General features: G+C 49.6%; 1 protein-coding gene across 1 annotated transcript in view; it reads left to right on the top strand.

The window, feature by feature from the left end:
• Positions 1-268: 268 nt before the first annotated feature.
• The window catches only part of SLC14A1 (solute carrier family 14 member 1 (Kidd blood group)), a 37,685-nt gene continuing 22,463 nt past the window's right edge, over positions 269-15,490 (top strand). Inside the window, exons 1-3 of the mRNA XM_060236214.1 lie at positions 269-390; positions 5,454-5,643; positions 10,358-10,486. Coding sequence (XP_060092197.1) covers positions 297-390; positions 5,454-5,643; positions 10,358-10,486 — 413 coding nt within the window. The 5' untranslated portion in view covers positions 269-296. The remainder of the gene's footprint in view (positions 391-5,453; positions 5,644-10,357; positions 10,487-15,490) is intronic.

The following is a 15,490-nucleotide window of genomic DNA, read 5'->3' as shown; positions in this document are numbered from 1 at the left end:
ACACCAGTTGTCAAACACTGCCTGGCAACTCTACTTGGTGGATGGCTATTTGTGATTGTATTTGAAGATTCCTGGTGCCCTAGGGTTTCTTCCTTTGTGTTGCAGACCTTGCTATACATCCAGCACCTTTTCTTTTCCTTGCTTTCCTGCAAATTGCTCTCCCCCGTGATATGGAACGAAAGAACTTGGGATTTGTTGAAAAGTATGTTGTGGTGACTGACACAGGACGTTTCTTCTCATCACAGGACTTGACAACTGCAATGGAGGTGGAAGCGCCCGGAGAAAAGAGCAGCAAGATGCCAACTCAGATGAGAAAAATCTGGAAACAAATCTGGGGGGCGCTGAGCTATTTCACAGGAGACATGCAAGCATTTGGAGACTGGTTGAAAGGTAAATGCACATGCAAGCCAACGGCCCCATTCAGAGCAAACACACAACCATGGTTCTTAGAATCACAGAGCTGGAAGGGACCTCCAGGGCCATCTAGTCCAACTCCCTGCACAATGCAGGAAACTCACAAGCACCTCCCCCTAATTTCACAGGATCCTCATTGCTGTCAGATGGCCATCTAGCCTGTTTAAAAACCTCCATGGAAGGAGAGCCCACCACCTCCCTAGAAAGCCTGTTCCACTGAGGAATCGCTCTAACGGTCAGGAAGTTCTTCCTAATGTTGAGTCGGAAACTCTTCTGATTTCATTTCAACCCATTGGTTCTGCTCCGACCTTCTGGGGCCACAGAAAACAGTTCCACACCCTCCTCTATAGGACAGCCCTTCAAGGACTTGAAGATGGTGATCATATCACCTCTCATTCAGCTCCTCTCCAGGCTAAATATGCCCAGCTCCTTCAACCTTTCTTTCTAGGACTTGGTCTCCAGATCCCTCACCATCTTCATCGCCCTCCTCTGGACCCGTTCCAGCTTGTCTATGTCCTTCTTAAAAAATGGTGCCCAAAACTGAACACAATGCTCCAGGTGAGGTCTTACCAGAGCAGGGTAAAGCGATACCATCACTTCACATGATCTGAACACTATAGATACAGCCCAAAATTGCATTTGCCTTTTTAGCCACCACATCACACTTTTTGAAACACGGCTAGATTCTTTTTTGAAACATGGTTAGATTGAACACACAACCATGGCTCTTTTTAACCACAGTTAACTTCAGAAACCAGGATTCAGTTCACAAGTGATCTCTCAGATCCATGACCCCCGACCTTCTTCAGCCTGCGGGCAGCTTTAGAATTCTGATGCACCCACAAAATGGCTGACATATTGTGGTGGGCACATCCACAAAATGGCCGCTACAAAAGGCTGCCCCAGATGGCAGCACATTCAACGATGGTGACATGCAGGGTTGTCAGCCTCGAGGTGGGTTTTTTTGATATCTCTCAGAATTACAACTGGTCTCCAGACTATAGAGATCAGTTCTCCTAGAGAAGATGGCAACTTTGGAGAGTTGACTCTACAGCATCATGCTCCCACTGGTCTCCCATATCTCCAAAAGCCTTTCCTAATTTTCTGAGTCACAGCTGGCAGTAGGCTTGCCAATCCGCAGGTCCCAGCGGGGGTTCTTCCGCTTTCCCAGGCTCCTTCCCACCCCGAGTCAACTGGCCGGCGCGGGGAAGCCCCGCCCCCACAGGACCATGTGCCTTTTCACCTTCGGAGGCTTCAGTCTGCGATTGGAAAGACTTCCTCTTGGGATGGGGTTTCTGTGTCACTTTGAAGAAGTTGGCAGCAACTCGTGAGTAGAGAGGCCAATCCCTCGCTTCAGAGTCGCCAGAAACATGGGGGGGAGGAGGAGGGAAGCTACTGAACACTTCATTATTCCCTATGTGGAGATTGATTCTCATAGGGTATAATGGAGAATTGATCTGGAGGTATCAGAGGCTCTGGGGGGCTGTTTTTTGAGGTAGAGGCACCAGATTTTCAGTATAGTATCTAATGCCTCTCCCCAAAATACCCCCCAAAAACAATTGGACCAGGGAGTCCAATTCTATGAGCCCCAAAAGAAGGTGCCCCTATCCTTCATTATTTCCTATGGAAGGAAGGCATTTAAAAAGGTGTGCTGTCCCTTTAAATGTGATGGCCAGAACTCCCTTTGGAGTTCAATTATGCTTGTCACACCCTTGTTCCTGGCTCCACCCCCAAAGTCCCCAGATATTTCTTGAATTGGACTTGGCAACCCTTGTTGGCAGCCTTAGCGACAGGCCTTCATTTAACCTTTCATTTACATTCCATATTCCCCAAGGGTGCCTCCATCTTTCTCTTCTCCCCTTCCTTCCCCTCCCCGGCTGACGTGTGGATCTCGCCAACCCCCCCCCCCCCAGCGTGAAGTTTAAATTATGCACAGAAGGGTGCGTTGCCATCCCAGCATACGCTGGCAGGCTGAGGGGCCCGCGCCATCTGCCGAACGAGAAGCAAGCCCCATAAATAAGCCCGTTTGTTTTCGGCGTGAACTCTGCCGGCAGTCGCTGCGCCGCTCAATCATCTTCCTAACTGCAAAACATTTTCACAAACAATAATGAATGAGTGTCATATTTTACAACCTCGTTGGCAAGGAAGAAGCCGGCCAGATGTTGCGGGAGAGGCAACCCCTGCTTAACATTGGAACAACGGGACGAATCAGATGCCCTGATGGGGTAGATTTTTATTTTTGTCGTTAGGTCACAACGGACTTATGGCAAGCCCATTGGCTTTTCAAGGCAAGGAACATGCAAAAGTGCCTTGCCACTGCCTGCCTCGGCATAGCAACCCTGGACTTCTTTGGTGGTCTCCCATCCAGGTGGCAACGAGGGCTGGCCCTTCTTAGCTGCCTAGATCTGATAAGATTGGGCTACCCTGGCCCATCTAGAAGAAGAAGACCGTAGATGATGAAGAAGAAGATACTGGATTGATATCCTGCCCTCCACTCCGAATCGCAGAGTGGCTCACAATCTTCCTCCCCCACAACAGACACCCTGTGAGGTGGGTGGGGCTGAGAGGGCTCTCACAGCAGCTGCCCTTTCAAGGACAACCTCTGCCAGAGCGACGGCTGACCTAGGCTTCCCAACCCTCCCACCCTGGCGGGGGACCCTAGGATTTCCAGCCTCTTCCCCCGCTCCCCAAAAAACAGAAGCGGGGGGAGGGGGGGAAACGGCGCCATGGAGCGCAGCGAGCCGCCCCATCTCCGCTCATCGTAGCTGCTCCTCCGAGATGGGCTCAGGCTGAGGAGGAGCAGCTAAGATGAAGCCGAGAAGAGGCGGCAGCAGCGCAGCGCCATCGCCCGCTCCGCCTCTGAGGTAAAATCAGAGAAGGGGAGGGTGGAGGCAGGCCAGGAGCATGGCGAGCCGCGAATCTGGGTCCTTCTAGGACCCGGACTTGCGGCTCGCCACGCTCCTGGCCTGCCTCCACCCTCCCCTTCTCTGATTTTACCTCAGAGGCGGAGCGGGCGATGGCGCTGCGCTGCTGCCGCCTCTTCTCGGCTTCATTTTAGCTGCTCCTCCGAGATGGGCTCAGGCTGAGCCCATCTCGGAGGACCAGCTACGGTGAGCGGAGAAGAGGTGGAGAAGAGGCGGCAGCAGCGCAGCGGCTGCCTACTCTGAGATGGGGCGGCTCGTCACGCTCCTTGGCGCCATTTCCCCCCCCTCCCCCTAGCTCCACCCCAGTGTCTCCTGGCTCCACCCCCAAAGTCTCCTGGCTCCACCCCCAAAGTCCCCAGATATTTCTGAAATTGGACTTGGCAACCCTAGGCTGACCCAAGGCCATTCCAGCAGCTGCAAGTGGAGGAGTGGGGAATCAAACCCGGTTCTCCCAGATAAGAGTCCGCGCACTTAACCACTACACCAAACTGGTTCAAACTGGATGTACCCCACCCTTCTCTCTGAATCTCAGGGTCTGAGAGCGGCTCACAATCTCCTGGTGGGAGCACATACAGCCGGGGCTGCGGGAACTGCACCGGCTGCCAATAGTATACCGGATTCATTACAAGGTGCTGGTTATTACCTTTAAAGCCCTCTATGGCTGAGGACCTGTCCACCTTAGGGACCGTCTCTCCCCACATGTTCCCCAGAGGGTACTTAGATCTGGTTCACAAAATCTATTAGTAATCCCTGGGCTGAAGGAGGCCAAACTGAAAGTCACCAGAGAAAGGGCCTTTTCAATCACCGCCCCCCACTGGTGGAACCAACTGCCAGAGGAAGTGCGGGCCTTGCGGGACCTTCCCCAGTTCCGCAGGCCTGCAAAACCACTCTCTTCCAGCTGGCTTTTAACTAATATGGAACTTACATCATAGAAGGAGTACCGTCGTCATTGAAAAATTGAAACTGAGAAATTTATATATATATATATATATATATATATATATATATATATATATATATATATATATATATATATATATATATATATATATATATATATATATATATATATATATATATATAACATCAAGACCTAGCACCTAATGAAAATGTGATTGTTTTAACTGTATAATGAATAATTTATGTAATGTATGACTTATAATATGTATTGTTTTGACTGTTTTTATGTTTTTATGCTTTGAGCCGCCCTGAGCCTGCTTCGGCGGGGAGGGCGGGATATAAATCAAACAAAATAAGTAAAATAAATAAATGTAGTCAATCATCCAAGAGCTTACAAGGCTCTTTTTTGTAAGCTCCTGGAGGATTGGCTACATCGGTGGGGGGGGGGGGTCTAATAGGCAAAGGAGCTCCTGCTAGAATTCCACCCCTGGGACCACCAAAGTTTTATCCTGAGTATAAGCTTTTGTGTGCATGCACACTTCTTCAGACACACTGAAATAGTCACCAATCATGAGGAAAGTATTTGTTATTTATTTATTATTTTAGATTTCTTTTCCACCCTTCCCATAGGTAATCTAACTTATTGGAGGTGAGTCTGGTGTAACCTAGTAGGAATATGTCAGGTCCAACCTATTAGGGGTGTGTCAGGCCCAACCTATTAGGAGTATATCAGGCCCAACCTATTAGGGGTGTGTCAGGCTCAACCTATTATGGGTGAGTTAGGCCCAACAAATTAGGGGTGTGTCAGATGTAACCTATTGGGGAATGTCCAGCCTAGCCTATTATGGGTGAATCAGGACCAATCTTTTAGGGGTGTATTACATCCAACCTATTAGAGGTATATCAGGCCCAACCTATTAGGGGTGTATTTGGCCCAACCTATCTGGGGTATGTCAGGTCTAACCCTTTAGGGGTATGTCAAGTCTAACCTATTAGGTAAGTCAAGTCCAACCTATTAGGGGTGTGTCAAGCCCAACCTATTAGGGATTTCAGGTCCAACCTATTAGGGGTATGTCAAATTTAACATATTAGGGGACTATTAGATCCCAACAATTAGAGGAATGTTAGGCCTAACCTATTAGGGTATGTACATGTTTGTGTTGTGAGAAGCACTCTTCGTCTGCACATCCGTAACGCAATGGGGCTATCTTTCAGATAAGTCTCTGGTGTTCCAGTTCATTGACTGGGTTCTGCGGGGCGTGTCTCAAGTGATGTTTGTCAGCAACCCTCTCAGTGGGCTGATCATGGTTGCTGGATTCCTGGTCCAGAGCTTCTGGCTGACCCTCACCGGGTGCTTAGGAGCCATCGTCTCAACCTTAACAGCTCTTCTTCTGAGCCAGGACAGGTAAGCGGTCCCTTCGTTGTCCAGTCATTTCTCTAAACAGCCCATTGGTGCGAGAGTACCAATGGGCTAAGGTTGCCAAGACCAATTCAAGAAATCTCTGGGGACTTTGGTGGTGGAGCCAGAAGTCTTTGGGGGTGGAGCCAGAAGAAAGGCTGTAACAAGCATGACTGAACTCCAAAGGGAGTTCTGGCCATCACATTTCAAGGGACTTCACACAATGCCTTCCCTCCATTGGAAATAATGAAGGATAGGGGGCTCTTTGGGGGCTCATAGAATTGTGGGCTCATAGAATTGGACCCCCTGGTCCAATCTTCTTTGGGGGCTCATAGAATTGGACCCCCTGGTCCAATCTTTTTGAAATTTGGAAAGTGTTTTGAGGAGAGGCACTGGATGCTATGCTGAAAATTTAGTGCCACTTCCTCAAAAAAAACACGCCCCCTAGAGCCCCAGATACCCACAGATCAATTCTCCAGTATACCCCACGGAAATCAGTCTCCACAGGGAATAATGGCGTTCCCAGCAGATATTTCCCTCCCCACCCCTTGCTTTCTGATGACCCTGAAGTGGTGAGAGGGCCTCCAAACCGGGGGATCCCCTGCCCCCACCTGGGGATTGGCAGCCCTACAATGGGCTCATGGCCTACCGATCATACCCATGTGTTCCAGATTTTCGTATTCCATAGCAAAGCAGAGCAGTACAACTCTGGCAGCAGATTTCAGGCAGTGCGGTGTAGTGGTTAAGAGTGTCAGGCTAGAATCTGGGAGACCCACATTAGAATTTCCACTCATGGAAGGTCATTGGATGACCTTGAACCGATTGCGCGCACACACACACACACACACACACACCCTGTCTCACCTGCTCCTGAATCGATGTGAGGATAAAACAGAGAAAAAGAGAATACTGAAATTTGCTTTGGGTTCTCATTCGGAAGAATGGCAGGGTATAACTTTGCTGAAGGGGTTAAGGGCGGTGGACTCTAATCTGGAGAACTGGGTGTGATTCCCCACTCGTCCCTCCACATACAGCCAACTAGGTGGCCTTGGGTCAGTCCCTGTTCTCTCAGGGCTGTCCTCTCAACAGCAGTTCTGTCAGAGCTCTCTCAGCCCCACCTGCCTCACAGGGTGTCTGTTGTGGGGAGGGGAAGGAGATTGTAAACTGCTCTGAGACTCCTTCAGGAAATGAAGGAGGGATATAAAACCATCTCTTCTTCTTCTCCTTCACCATCATCAAATCAATTTTGGGTGGGAGAGGGAATGCTCACACATCTGAGCATTCCGATTCAAAGCTCACAAATATTTGTTTGTTTAGATTTGCCTCACATATCCCACTTTTCTGCCCCACAAAGATCCAAAGTGGCTCATCGTCATCCCAATCGTCATGATTTATTTATTTGACAGAGACAGAATTTAAAGCAGGGGTGTCAAAGGTGCAGCCCGGAGGCCAAATCAGGCCCCCAGAGGGCTCCTATCAGGCCCCCGAGCAACTGACTGTCGTCTGCTTCCTTTTCCCTCTCTCTTGCTTCCTTCTGCATCACAGTTTGCTTTGCGAGGCTGACTCAATCGCACAGGAGTTACAGAGCAAAACCTTTATTTTCTCTATTGGCTGAAGCTCCTCCCTTGGGGAGGAAGGGTGATAGGCGGAGCTTGCTTTGCCAGGCTCTCTCAATCGTACAGCAGACCTTCTATTGGCTGAGGCTCCTCCCCCTCCTGGTCCCCTGGGGAAGAAAGGAAAGAGGCAGAGCTTCCTTTGCCCCAGTTCCCTGGATCCCATGGGAGAAGCACAAAGAAAGCACCTTTAAGACCAACAAGTACTAATGTTTTAAGCATGTTTTAAGGTGTTTTTAAAAAATCTTTAATTGTATTTGTCTGTGTCCTTTATAAAGTTTGTCTCTCTGCTAAAGGTAAAAGTAGTCCCCCGCGCAAGCACCGGTCATTTTCGATTCTGGGGTGGCATCGCATCACGACGTGTTCACGGCAGATTTTTTTACGGCGTGGTTTGCCATTGCCTTCCTCAATCATCTACTCTTCCCCCTCAGCAAGCTGGGTACTCATTTTACCAACCTTGGAAGGATGGAAGGCTGAGTCAACCTGGAGCCGGCTACCTGCACCCAGCTTCCGCCGGGATCAAACTCAGGTTGTGAGCAGAGAGTTCGGACTGCAGTATTGCAGCTTTACCGCTCTGCGCCACGGGGCTCTTTGTATCTCTGCTACCTAATCTTAAAAAGGTACACACACGGCCCCGCCCCACAAGGTCTCATTTGTGTCAGATCTGGCCCTCATAACAAATGGGTTCGACACCCCTGATTTAAAGAAGTATGGAAATATTTATGCCCCACATTTTTCTCTAAGCTCAAGGAAGTCCATCCCTACAACAACCCTGTGAGGTAGGTTAGGCTGACAGGGGGTGACAGGACAAAGGCCGCCCAGCCAGCTTCCACGGCAGAGTGAGGATTCGAATCTGAATCTCTCAGATCCTAACCAAACCACTACACCTCACTATTTGCTTATTACGATATACAGGCTACCTTGCCCTACATAGAGGGCCCAGGGTTTATAACAGTGCACTTATCACACACCCACAAGTGGCAATTAAAGCCGTCAAATCATAAGTCATTGCCCTGGACTGAGCTATCACCCATCACAGACCGAAGGGTCATGGGACACGGATGATGTTTGCACAGGGGTTTATGCAAGGTGAGGCATCCCATGATGCCGATGGGCAGAGAGGTGACACCAAGTCCCCAGGTTCAGCCTTTGGGTCGAGAAGAGTTATTTCAGTAAGATTCGTTTTTTGTCTACTCTGTTACCTGGGGCTAATGCTTCCTCAGGGGCATTCCGCCCCCCCCCCTCGATTCTTTCTCTTTCCTGGGTTACTCACAGGCCTCATTTTGGGTAGGCATTCACAGAAGTGGAGCTCCGGAACCTCTAAACTGTATTGTGCTCTTGCTTTATTACCCCGCCCCCAATACTTGCTTCTGCGCTCCATTGTTCAAACCCCCTGTGAGAATTTTGCTGAACTCTAAGATTTGACAGAGAACCCCGTGGCACAGAGGGGTAAAGCTGCAGTACTGCAGTCCTAAACTCGGCTCATGACCTGAGTTCTTGGAACGCAGCGACCTAGCAACTGTGATCCACGCAACGGTCACCTCGAGACTAGACTACTGCAATGCCCTCTACATGGGGCTGCCCTTATGCCGAACACAGAAACTTCAGGTAGTGCAGAACGCGGCGGCCAGGCTGCTGCTGGGACTACCTCGGTGGGAACACGTGCAGCCTGGGCTGCGGGACCTGCACTGGCTGCCGGTTGTGTACCGTGTTCACTATAAGGCGCTGGTTATTACCTTTAAAGCCCTATATGGCCGAGGACCTGCCTGCCTTAGGGACCGCCTCTCCCCATATGTTCCCCAGAGAGCACTGAGATCTAGCTCCCAAAACCTCTTAAAAATCCCTGGGCCAAGAGAGGCTAGACTGAAGACAACCAGGGAGCAAGCCTTTTCAGCAATGGCCCCTCGATGGTGGAATCAACTTCCAGAGATGGTGCGAGCCCTGCGGGACCTGAACCAGTTCCGCAGGGCTTGCAAAACCTCTCTGTTTCAGCTTGCCTTTGGGACAGAACCTGGTTAAACGGATCTGTAGCCATCCAGCCATCTTGTGCATGATTGTGATCTATAGCACTTTATAGCACCGTTTTATCCATCTAATTAACTATGTAATTGAATTGTAACTGAATTGTATTTTAAAATTGTTTGCTTTATATTGTATTTTACTTATATCACGGTGTTCCGTGTCTGTGAGCCGCCCTGAGCCCGCCATCGGCGGGGGAGGGCGGGATATAAAAAATAAACTTATCTTATCTTATCTAGCTGGCTCCAGGTTGACTCAGCCTTCCATCCTTCTGAGGTTGGTAAAATGAGTACCCAGCTTGCTGGGGGGAGAGGGTAGGTGACCGGGGAAGGCAATGGCAAACCACCCTGTAAAAAAAAGTCTGCTGTGAAAACGTCGTGAAAAGCAACATCACCCGAGTCAGAAACAACTGGTGCTTGCACAGGGGACTACCTTTACCTTTTTACCTTTAAGATTGGACACACTTCCCAATATTTCCCACACACGCACACACACACACACACACAAAGGGGAAAGGACCAGAACATATAAAGCAGACAGATGGAAATCTTCCTCATGCCACTGTGACCACAGGAGAAAGTAATTTTAAAAGTATGATGGGAGACAGTGTTCCCTCTAAGCTGATTTAGCGTGAGCTAGCTCCAGGCCTCAGATTCAGCGGGAGCTCACAGGAGCGCAGCTCCTGAACCTTTCTGAGAGTTCCCCCTCCTCCTTCTGAGAGTTCCACCTCCTTGTCCATTGAATAGTAGGTGCAGCTGCATAACAATCCTTGGATGAGCTCCACCACCTATTTTTTCTACAAAATGATCGCTGGTTAGCTCACAGGTTTTTAGCCTCCACCAGCTCACACATTTTTGTCTTAGCTCAGGAAGAATGACCCCCAGAGCACACTGATTGATGTAGGAGCTCACAACTTTAATGCCAGCAGCTCACAAAGTAGAATTTTTGCTCACGCGACTCTGCAGCTTAGAGGGAACATTGGGGTGTCTGTTGTGGGGAGAGGAAGGGAAAGGCACTTGTAAGCTGCTCTGAGACTCTTTGGGTGAAAAGAGGGATATAAAAACCAACTCTTCTTCTTCTCCCCACAGATCAGCCATAGCGGCCGGACTCTACGGCTACAATGGGGTCCTTGTGGGAATGCTCATGGCCGTCTTCTCAGACAAAGGCGATTATTATTGGTGGCTTTTGCTTCCGGTGGTTCTCATGTCCATGACATGGTAAGTGCAGGGAGGGGGCTGAGTCTCAAGCCTCTCTATTCCCTTCTCATACTTGGATCTTAAACTGCTGGAATATTTATTAGACTTCCCCAGGGACGTCTGGAGAGGGTTGCCAAGTTTGCCGGTTTGGGGGGCCCCAACCCGCCGGCATGGAGCAGACCTCTGGGGGGGATCCCTGCTCCCAAAGAGCCCCATCATCGCTCAATGTGCCATGCATGATGATATCACCTGGAAGTGACATCATTGCACTGGGCACGTTGCAATGGGGATGGTCTAGGACAGGTGTCAAACATGCAGCCCGGGGGCCAAATCAGACCCCCCAGAGGGCTCCTATCGGGCCCCCAAGCAACTGGCTCTTGCCTGCTTCCTTCTCCCTCTCTCGTTTCCTTCTGCATCTCAGCTTGCTTTGCAAGGCTTGCTCAATCGCACAGGAGTGATACAGCAAAACCTCATTTTTTTTCCTTTGAGGCTCCTCCCCCACCTAGTCCCCTGGGGAGGGAGGGAAAGAGCCAGAGCTCCCTTTGCCCAGTTCCCTGGATCCCATGCAAGAAATAAAAAGAATGCACCTTTAAAACCAACAAGCTCCCGCCAGCCAGCTAACCAGAGGCAGCAAGAAACCTCAGAAACTGGGGAGACTCCTGCCAGGACCTGGGGATGGGCAACCAGTTGAAAGCCAGTTTGGTGTAGTGGTTAAGTGTGTGGACTCTTATCTGAGAGAACCGGGTTTGATTCCCCACTCCTCCACTTGCAGCTACCGGAACAGCCTGACGTAGTCAATCCTCCAAGAGCTTAGAGGGCTCTTCATACAGGACCTACTGTAAGCTCCACGAGGATTGGCTACATCAGGGGGGTGTGGCCTAATAGGCAAAGGAGTTTCTGCTACACATAAAAGTCCTGAAATTCATCAGCAAAGGGATTTCTGAGAGATTACATCCCCCGGTGCACTGATTTAATCAGCAAAGGGATTTCTGAGAGACTACATCTCCCCGTGCACTGATTTGGATCTTCCAAGCTTGTGTGATTCTGTCAGATCTCAGAAGCTAAGCAGGGTCTGCTCTGGTTAGTGTTTGGATGGGAGACCACCAAGGAAGTTGAGGGTTACTACTCACAGGAAGGCTACAACAAGCTACCCCTATTGCCTGTTCATCTATGTCCTTGAAAACCCTAAGGGCTTGGTTAGATGTGATTAGACAGCACTTTTTACACACGCAAGCAGAATTGTTGGGGCTGGCTGGAAGCTATACAAGCCATAAAAGCGGGAAGCCATAAAAGCAAGAGGCAATAGAACAATTAAACTCCATAACAGTTCCCTCGAAGTATCCATACCCTGTCTACCCTGACCTGGGTTTGTTGGCTGTGATTTGACTGGACATTCCATGCCACTCCCATCCCCCACAGTCCCTGAGACTAGCCCTTGACATACAACCCCACCCCCCAAAACAACCACTGAATGCATGGAGAGCGGAGAGTTGCCAGCCTCTAGGTGAGGCCAGGAGATCTCCTGTTTTTACAACTGAACTCCAGCTGGCAGAGATCAGCTCCCCTGGAGAAAATAATAAAGTCAAAAAACACCGGAATAATAATAACACTTTTACACAATATAGTGTATATGCAAGCTACATTTATCAAAATACACGCATAGCGATAGTCATCATAAGTAACTTATAAACCACTCCTGATACAAAATTCACAAACGCTCATAATACAAACGCAGCTGGAAAAAGAGTTCTGTTCACTCCCCCACACTGCCTTTTGTATGAAGATAATAAGGTACAGTTCCTCAGAGGTAATTGCCTTCCTGCTGTTCTCCCTTATGTTCAGCAACTTGGGTGGAGTCCTCAAATCTCCAGCACAGCTTATCTCCGAGAGAGTAAGGGACCACAGCCCGGAATTCCTCACGGTTTCAGACCTTCTTCAGCCTTTTTCTCTCAGTGTTTTATTCTGGAGCCTCAGTAGAACATTCAACAACTTGGAGAGCTGGAAACAAAAAGAGCAATTAACATGCGTTGATCCAAGTTGTTAAATGTTGTACTGAGGTTCCAGGATAAAATTCTGGACTAGATGGATCACTCGTCTGATCCAGCAGGGCTCTTCTTATGTTCCTATGAAGGCCTCAGCCTCTGTGCCCTGTTGCTGGCCCTCCAGAGGAATTGGTTGGTCACTGTGTGAGACAGAATGCTGGACTAGATGAACCACTGGTCTGATCCAGCAGGGCTCTTCTTATGTTCTTATGAAGGCCTCAGCCTCTATGCCCTGTTGATGTCCCTCCAGAGGAACTGGTAGGCCACTGTGTGAGACAGGATGCTGGACTAGATGGACCACTGGTCTGATCAAGCAGGGCTCTTCTTATATTCTTAGGAAGGCCTTGGCCTCTATGTCCTGTTGCAGGGTATCCAGAGGAATTTGTTGGCCACTGTGTGAGACAGGATGCTGGACTGGATAGACCCCTGGTCTGATCCAGCAGGGCTCTTCTTAAGTTCTTACGAAGGCCTCGGCCTCCATGCCCTGTTGTTGGCTGTCCAGAGGAGCTGGTTGACCAGCGTGTGAGACAGGATGCTGGATTAGATGGACCACTGGTCTGATCCAGCAGGGCTCTTCTTATGTTCTTTGAAGGCCTCAACCTCTACGCCCTGTTGCTGGGCCTCCAGAGGAACTGGTTGGCCACTGTGTAAGACAGGATGCTGGACCAGATGGACCACTGGCCTGATGAAGCTGGGTTCTTCTGATGTTCTTATGTGGCCTCTCCAGTATCATTCCTAAATCAAGCCTGAGACCTTAAACTGGAGATGTCTGAGGACTGAACCTGAGACCCTCTTCATGCAAAGTAGGTCAAGTCCCAAGGCGTAGACTCTCATGAACATGAAATAGCCTCTACTAAGTCTGATCGTTGGCCCAGCAAGGTTAATTTGCAAATTCAGAGTGGCAGACAGCTGCTCACACAAACATCCTTCTACCTTTGATTTAAATTGAGAGCTTTATATCCCGCCCTCCACTCCGAAGAGTCTCAGAGTGGCTCACAATCTCCTTTCTTTTCCTTCCCCACAACAGACACCCTGTGAGGTGGGTGGGGCTGGAGAGGGCTCTCACAGCAGCTGCCCTTTCAAGGACAACCTCTGCCAGAGCTATGGCTGACCCAAGGCCATTCCAGCAGGTGCAAGTGGAGGAGTGGGGAATCAAACCCGGTTCTCCCAGATAAGAGTCCACACACTTAACCACTACACCAAACTGGCTCTTGTTGGCTTTATTCTGCAAACCTCTTCCTCACCTATGCATTTTAAAGCCGATCTTCTCCCCCTCCCTCCCTCAGCCATCTGTTAGCAAATGTATAAAAGTTCATGTTTAACTGAAATAAATACACAGTTCTCTTTGACAACTGGGAGATGCGACTATAACCTTTCCTCCTCCACCATCAACAATTCCATGCGCTGAATGTCTCCTCTAAGCAGAGTAATACACCTGTTCCCCTTTTTGCACTACTGACATTGTGCCCACTGGCACCATGGCACCCACCAGGGGTAGAATTCTAGCAGGAGCTCCTTTGCATATTAGGCCACACCCCTTTGATGTAGCCAATCCTCCAAGAGCTTACAAGACTCTTTTTTGTAAGCTCTCGGAGGATTGGCTATAGCAGGGGTGTGTGGCTTAATATGCAAATGAGATCCTGCTAGAATTCCTCCCCTACTCCCACCAACATCATTCCTGGAGCCTTCCAAATAGTCTTAGAAAGTTCCAGGTGAGGCTTTTTGAGGGTTTTTTTTTAAAATGTTTATGGTGTAATGCAGACAGTGGCTGTAGCTAAAGTCCTTTACCTGAGCAAACAGAAGAATGATCTTCTAAAACACACAGTGGCACTTCCTTCTGAATAAACACGATTGGGCTGCACAGCTAAAATGCTGAAGGCATGCCACAGGGGCTTCTGTTGTAGTTGTTGGCCTGAGCTGGATGGCCCAGGTCGTCTCGTCAGAACTCGGAAGCGAAGGAGGGTCGGCCCTGGTTAGGATCTGGATGGGAGACCAACAAGGAAGCCTGGGGTCACTGTGCAGAGGAAGGGAATGGCAAACAACCTCACCGTTGCCAGCCCACCAGGTGGGGGAAACCAGAAAGGTAAACCATGATAATCAATACAGATCAATACAAATTTCAGATAGATAGATCTATATCTATACACACACACATATACATATATACATACACATATATAGACAGCTCTGGCAGAGGTTGTCCTTGAAAAGGCAGCTGCTGTGAGAGCCCTCTCAGTCCCACCTACCTCACAGGGTGTCTGTTGTGGGGGGAGACGATATGGGAGATTGTAAGCTGCTCGGAGTCTCTGTCCTTGAAAGGGCAGCTGCTGGGAGAGTTCTCTCAGTCCCACCTACCTCACAGGGTGTCTGTTGTGGGGGAAGACAATATAGGAGATTGTAAGCCGCTCGGAGTCTCTGATTCAGAGAAAAGGGCAGGGTATGAAAAAAGAAACTTGCCTGGTACAGCTGCTGCTGGCGTTGTCTTCAAGTTTGCCTCTCTCTGCCTCTCCCCAACAGCTTTGTCAAAGGGGCTTTTGAGAAGGTGGCTGCTGCAGGGGGTCAGGGTTAGGGTTGCTAAGTTCCCTGCGGCCTCCTATTGTACCTATTGTACCATAGACTTGTCCCTCCCAAATGGCTAGAGTGTCCGGGGAAACCATAGAGTTTTCCTGGAAACTCCTAGAGCAGCTGGCGCACAATGTCACCAGTGCAATGATGTCACTTGTGGGTGACATCATCACGCCAGCAACGTTGGGGGGCAGGTTTCCCCCCACCGGCCCAAGGTGAGTCGGCGGGTAGGGAACCTCCAGGGTGGGAGAACCTCTGCCTGGCTCGTGGGCGTGGCAGCCCTAGGTGGGGTGGGTGTCCCAACTCTGAAATAATTTGAGGGGGCTCCTGAGATTTTGACTGCCTAGAGGCCTCCACAGGGTTTAATCTGGCCATTGCCTCCAAATGGCACTTGGAAGTCTCCTGGAATTATAACCGA

The sequence above is a fragment of the Heteronotia binoei genome, chromosome 4, assembly GCF_032191835.1.
Source record: "Heteronotia binoei isolate CCM8104 ecotype False Entrance Well chromosome 4, APGP_CSIRO_Hbin_v1, whole genome shotgun sequence".
In the NCBI taxonomy this organism is placed as follows: Eukaryota; Metazoa; Chordata; class Lepidosauria; order Squamata; family Gekkonidae; genus Heteronotia; species Heteronotia binoei.
Note: the sequence above shows the minus strand (reverse complement) of the source record. Positions and strands in the feature narration are given on the sequence as shown.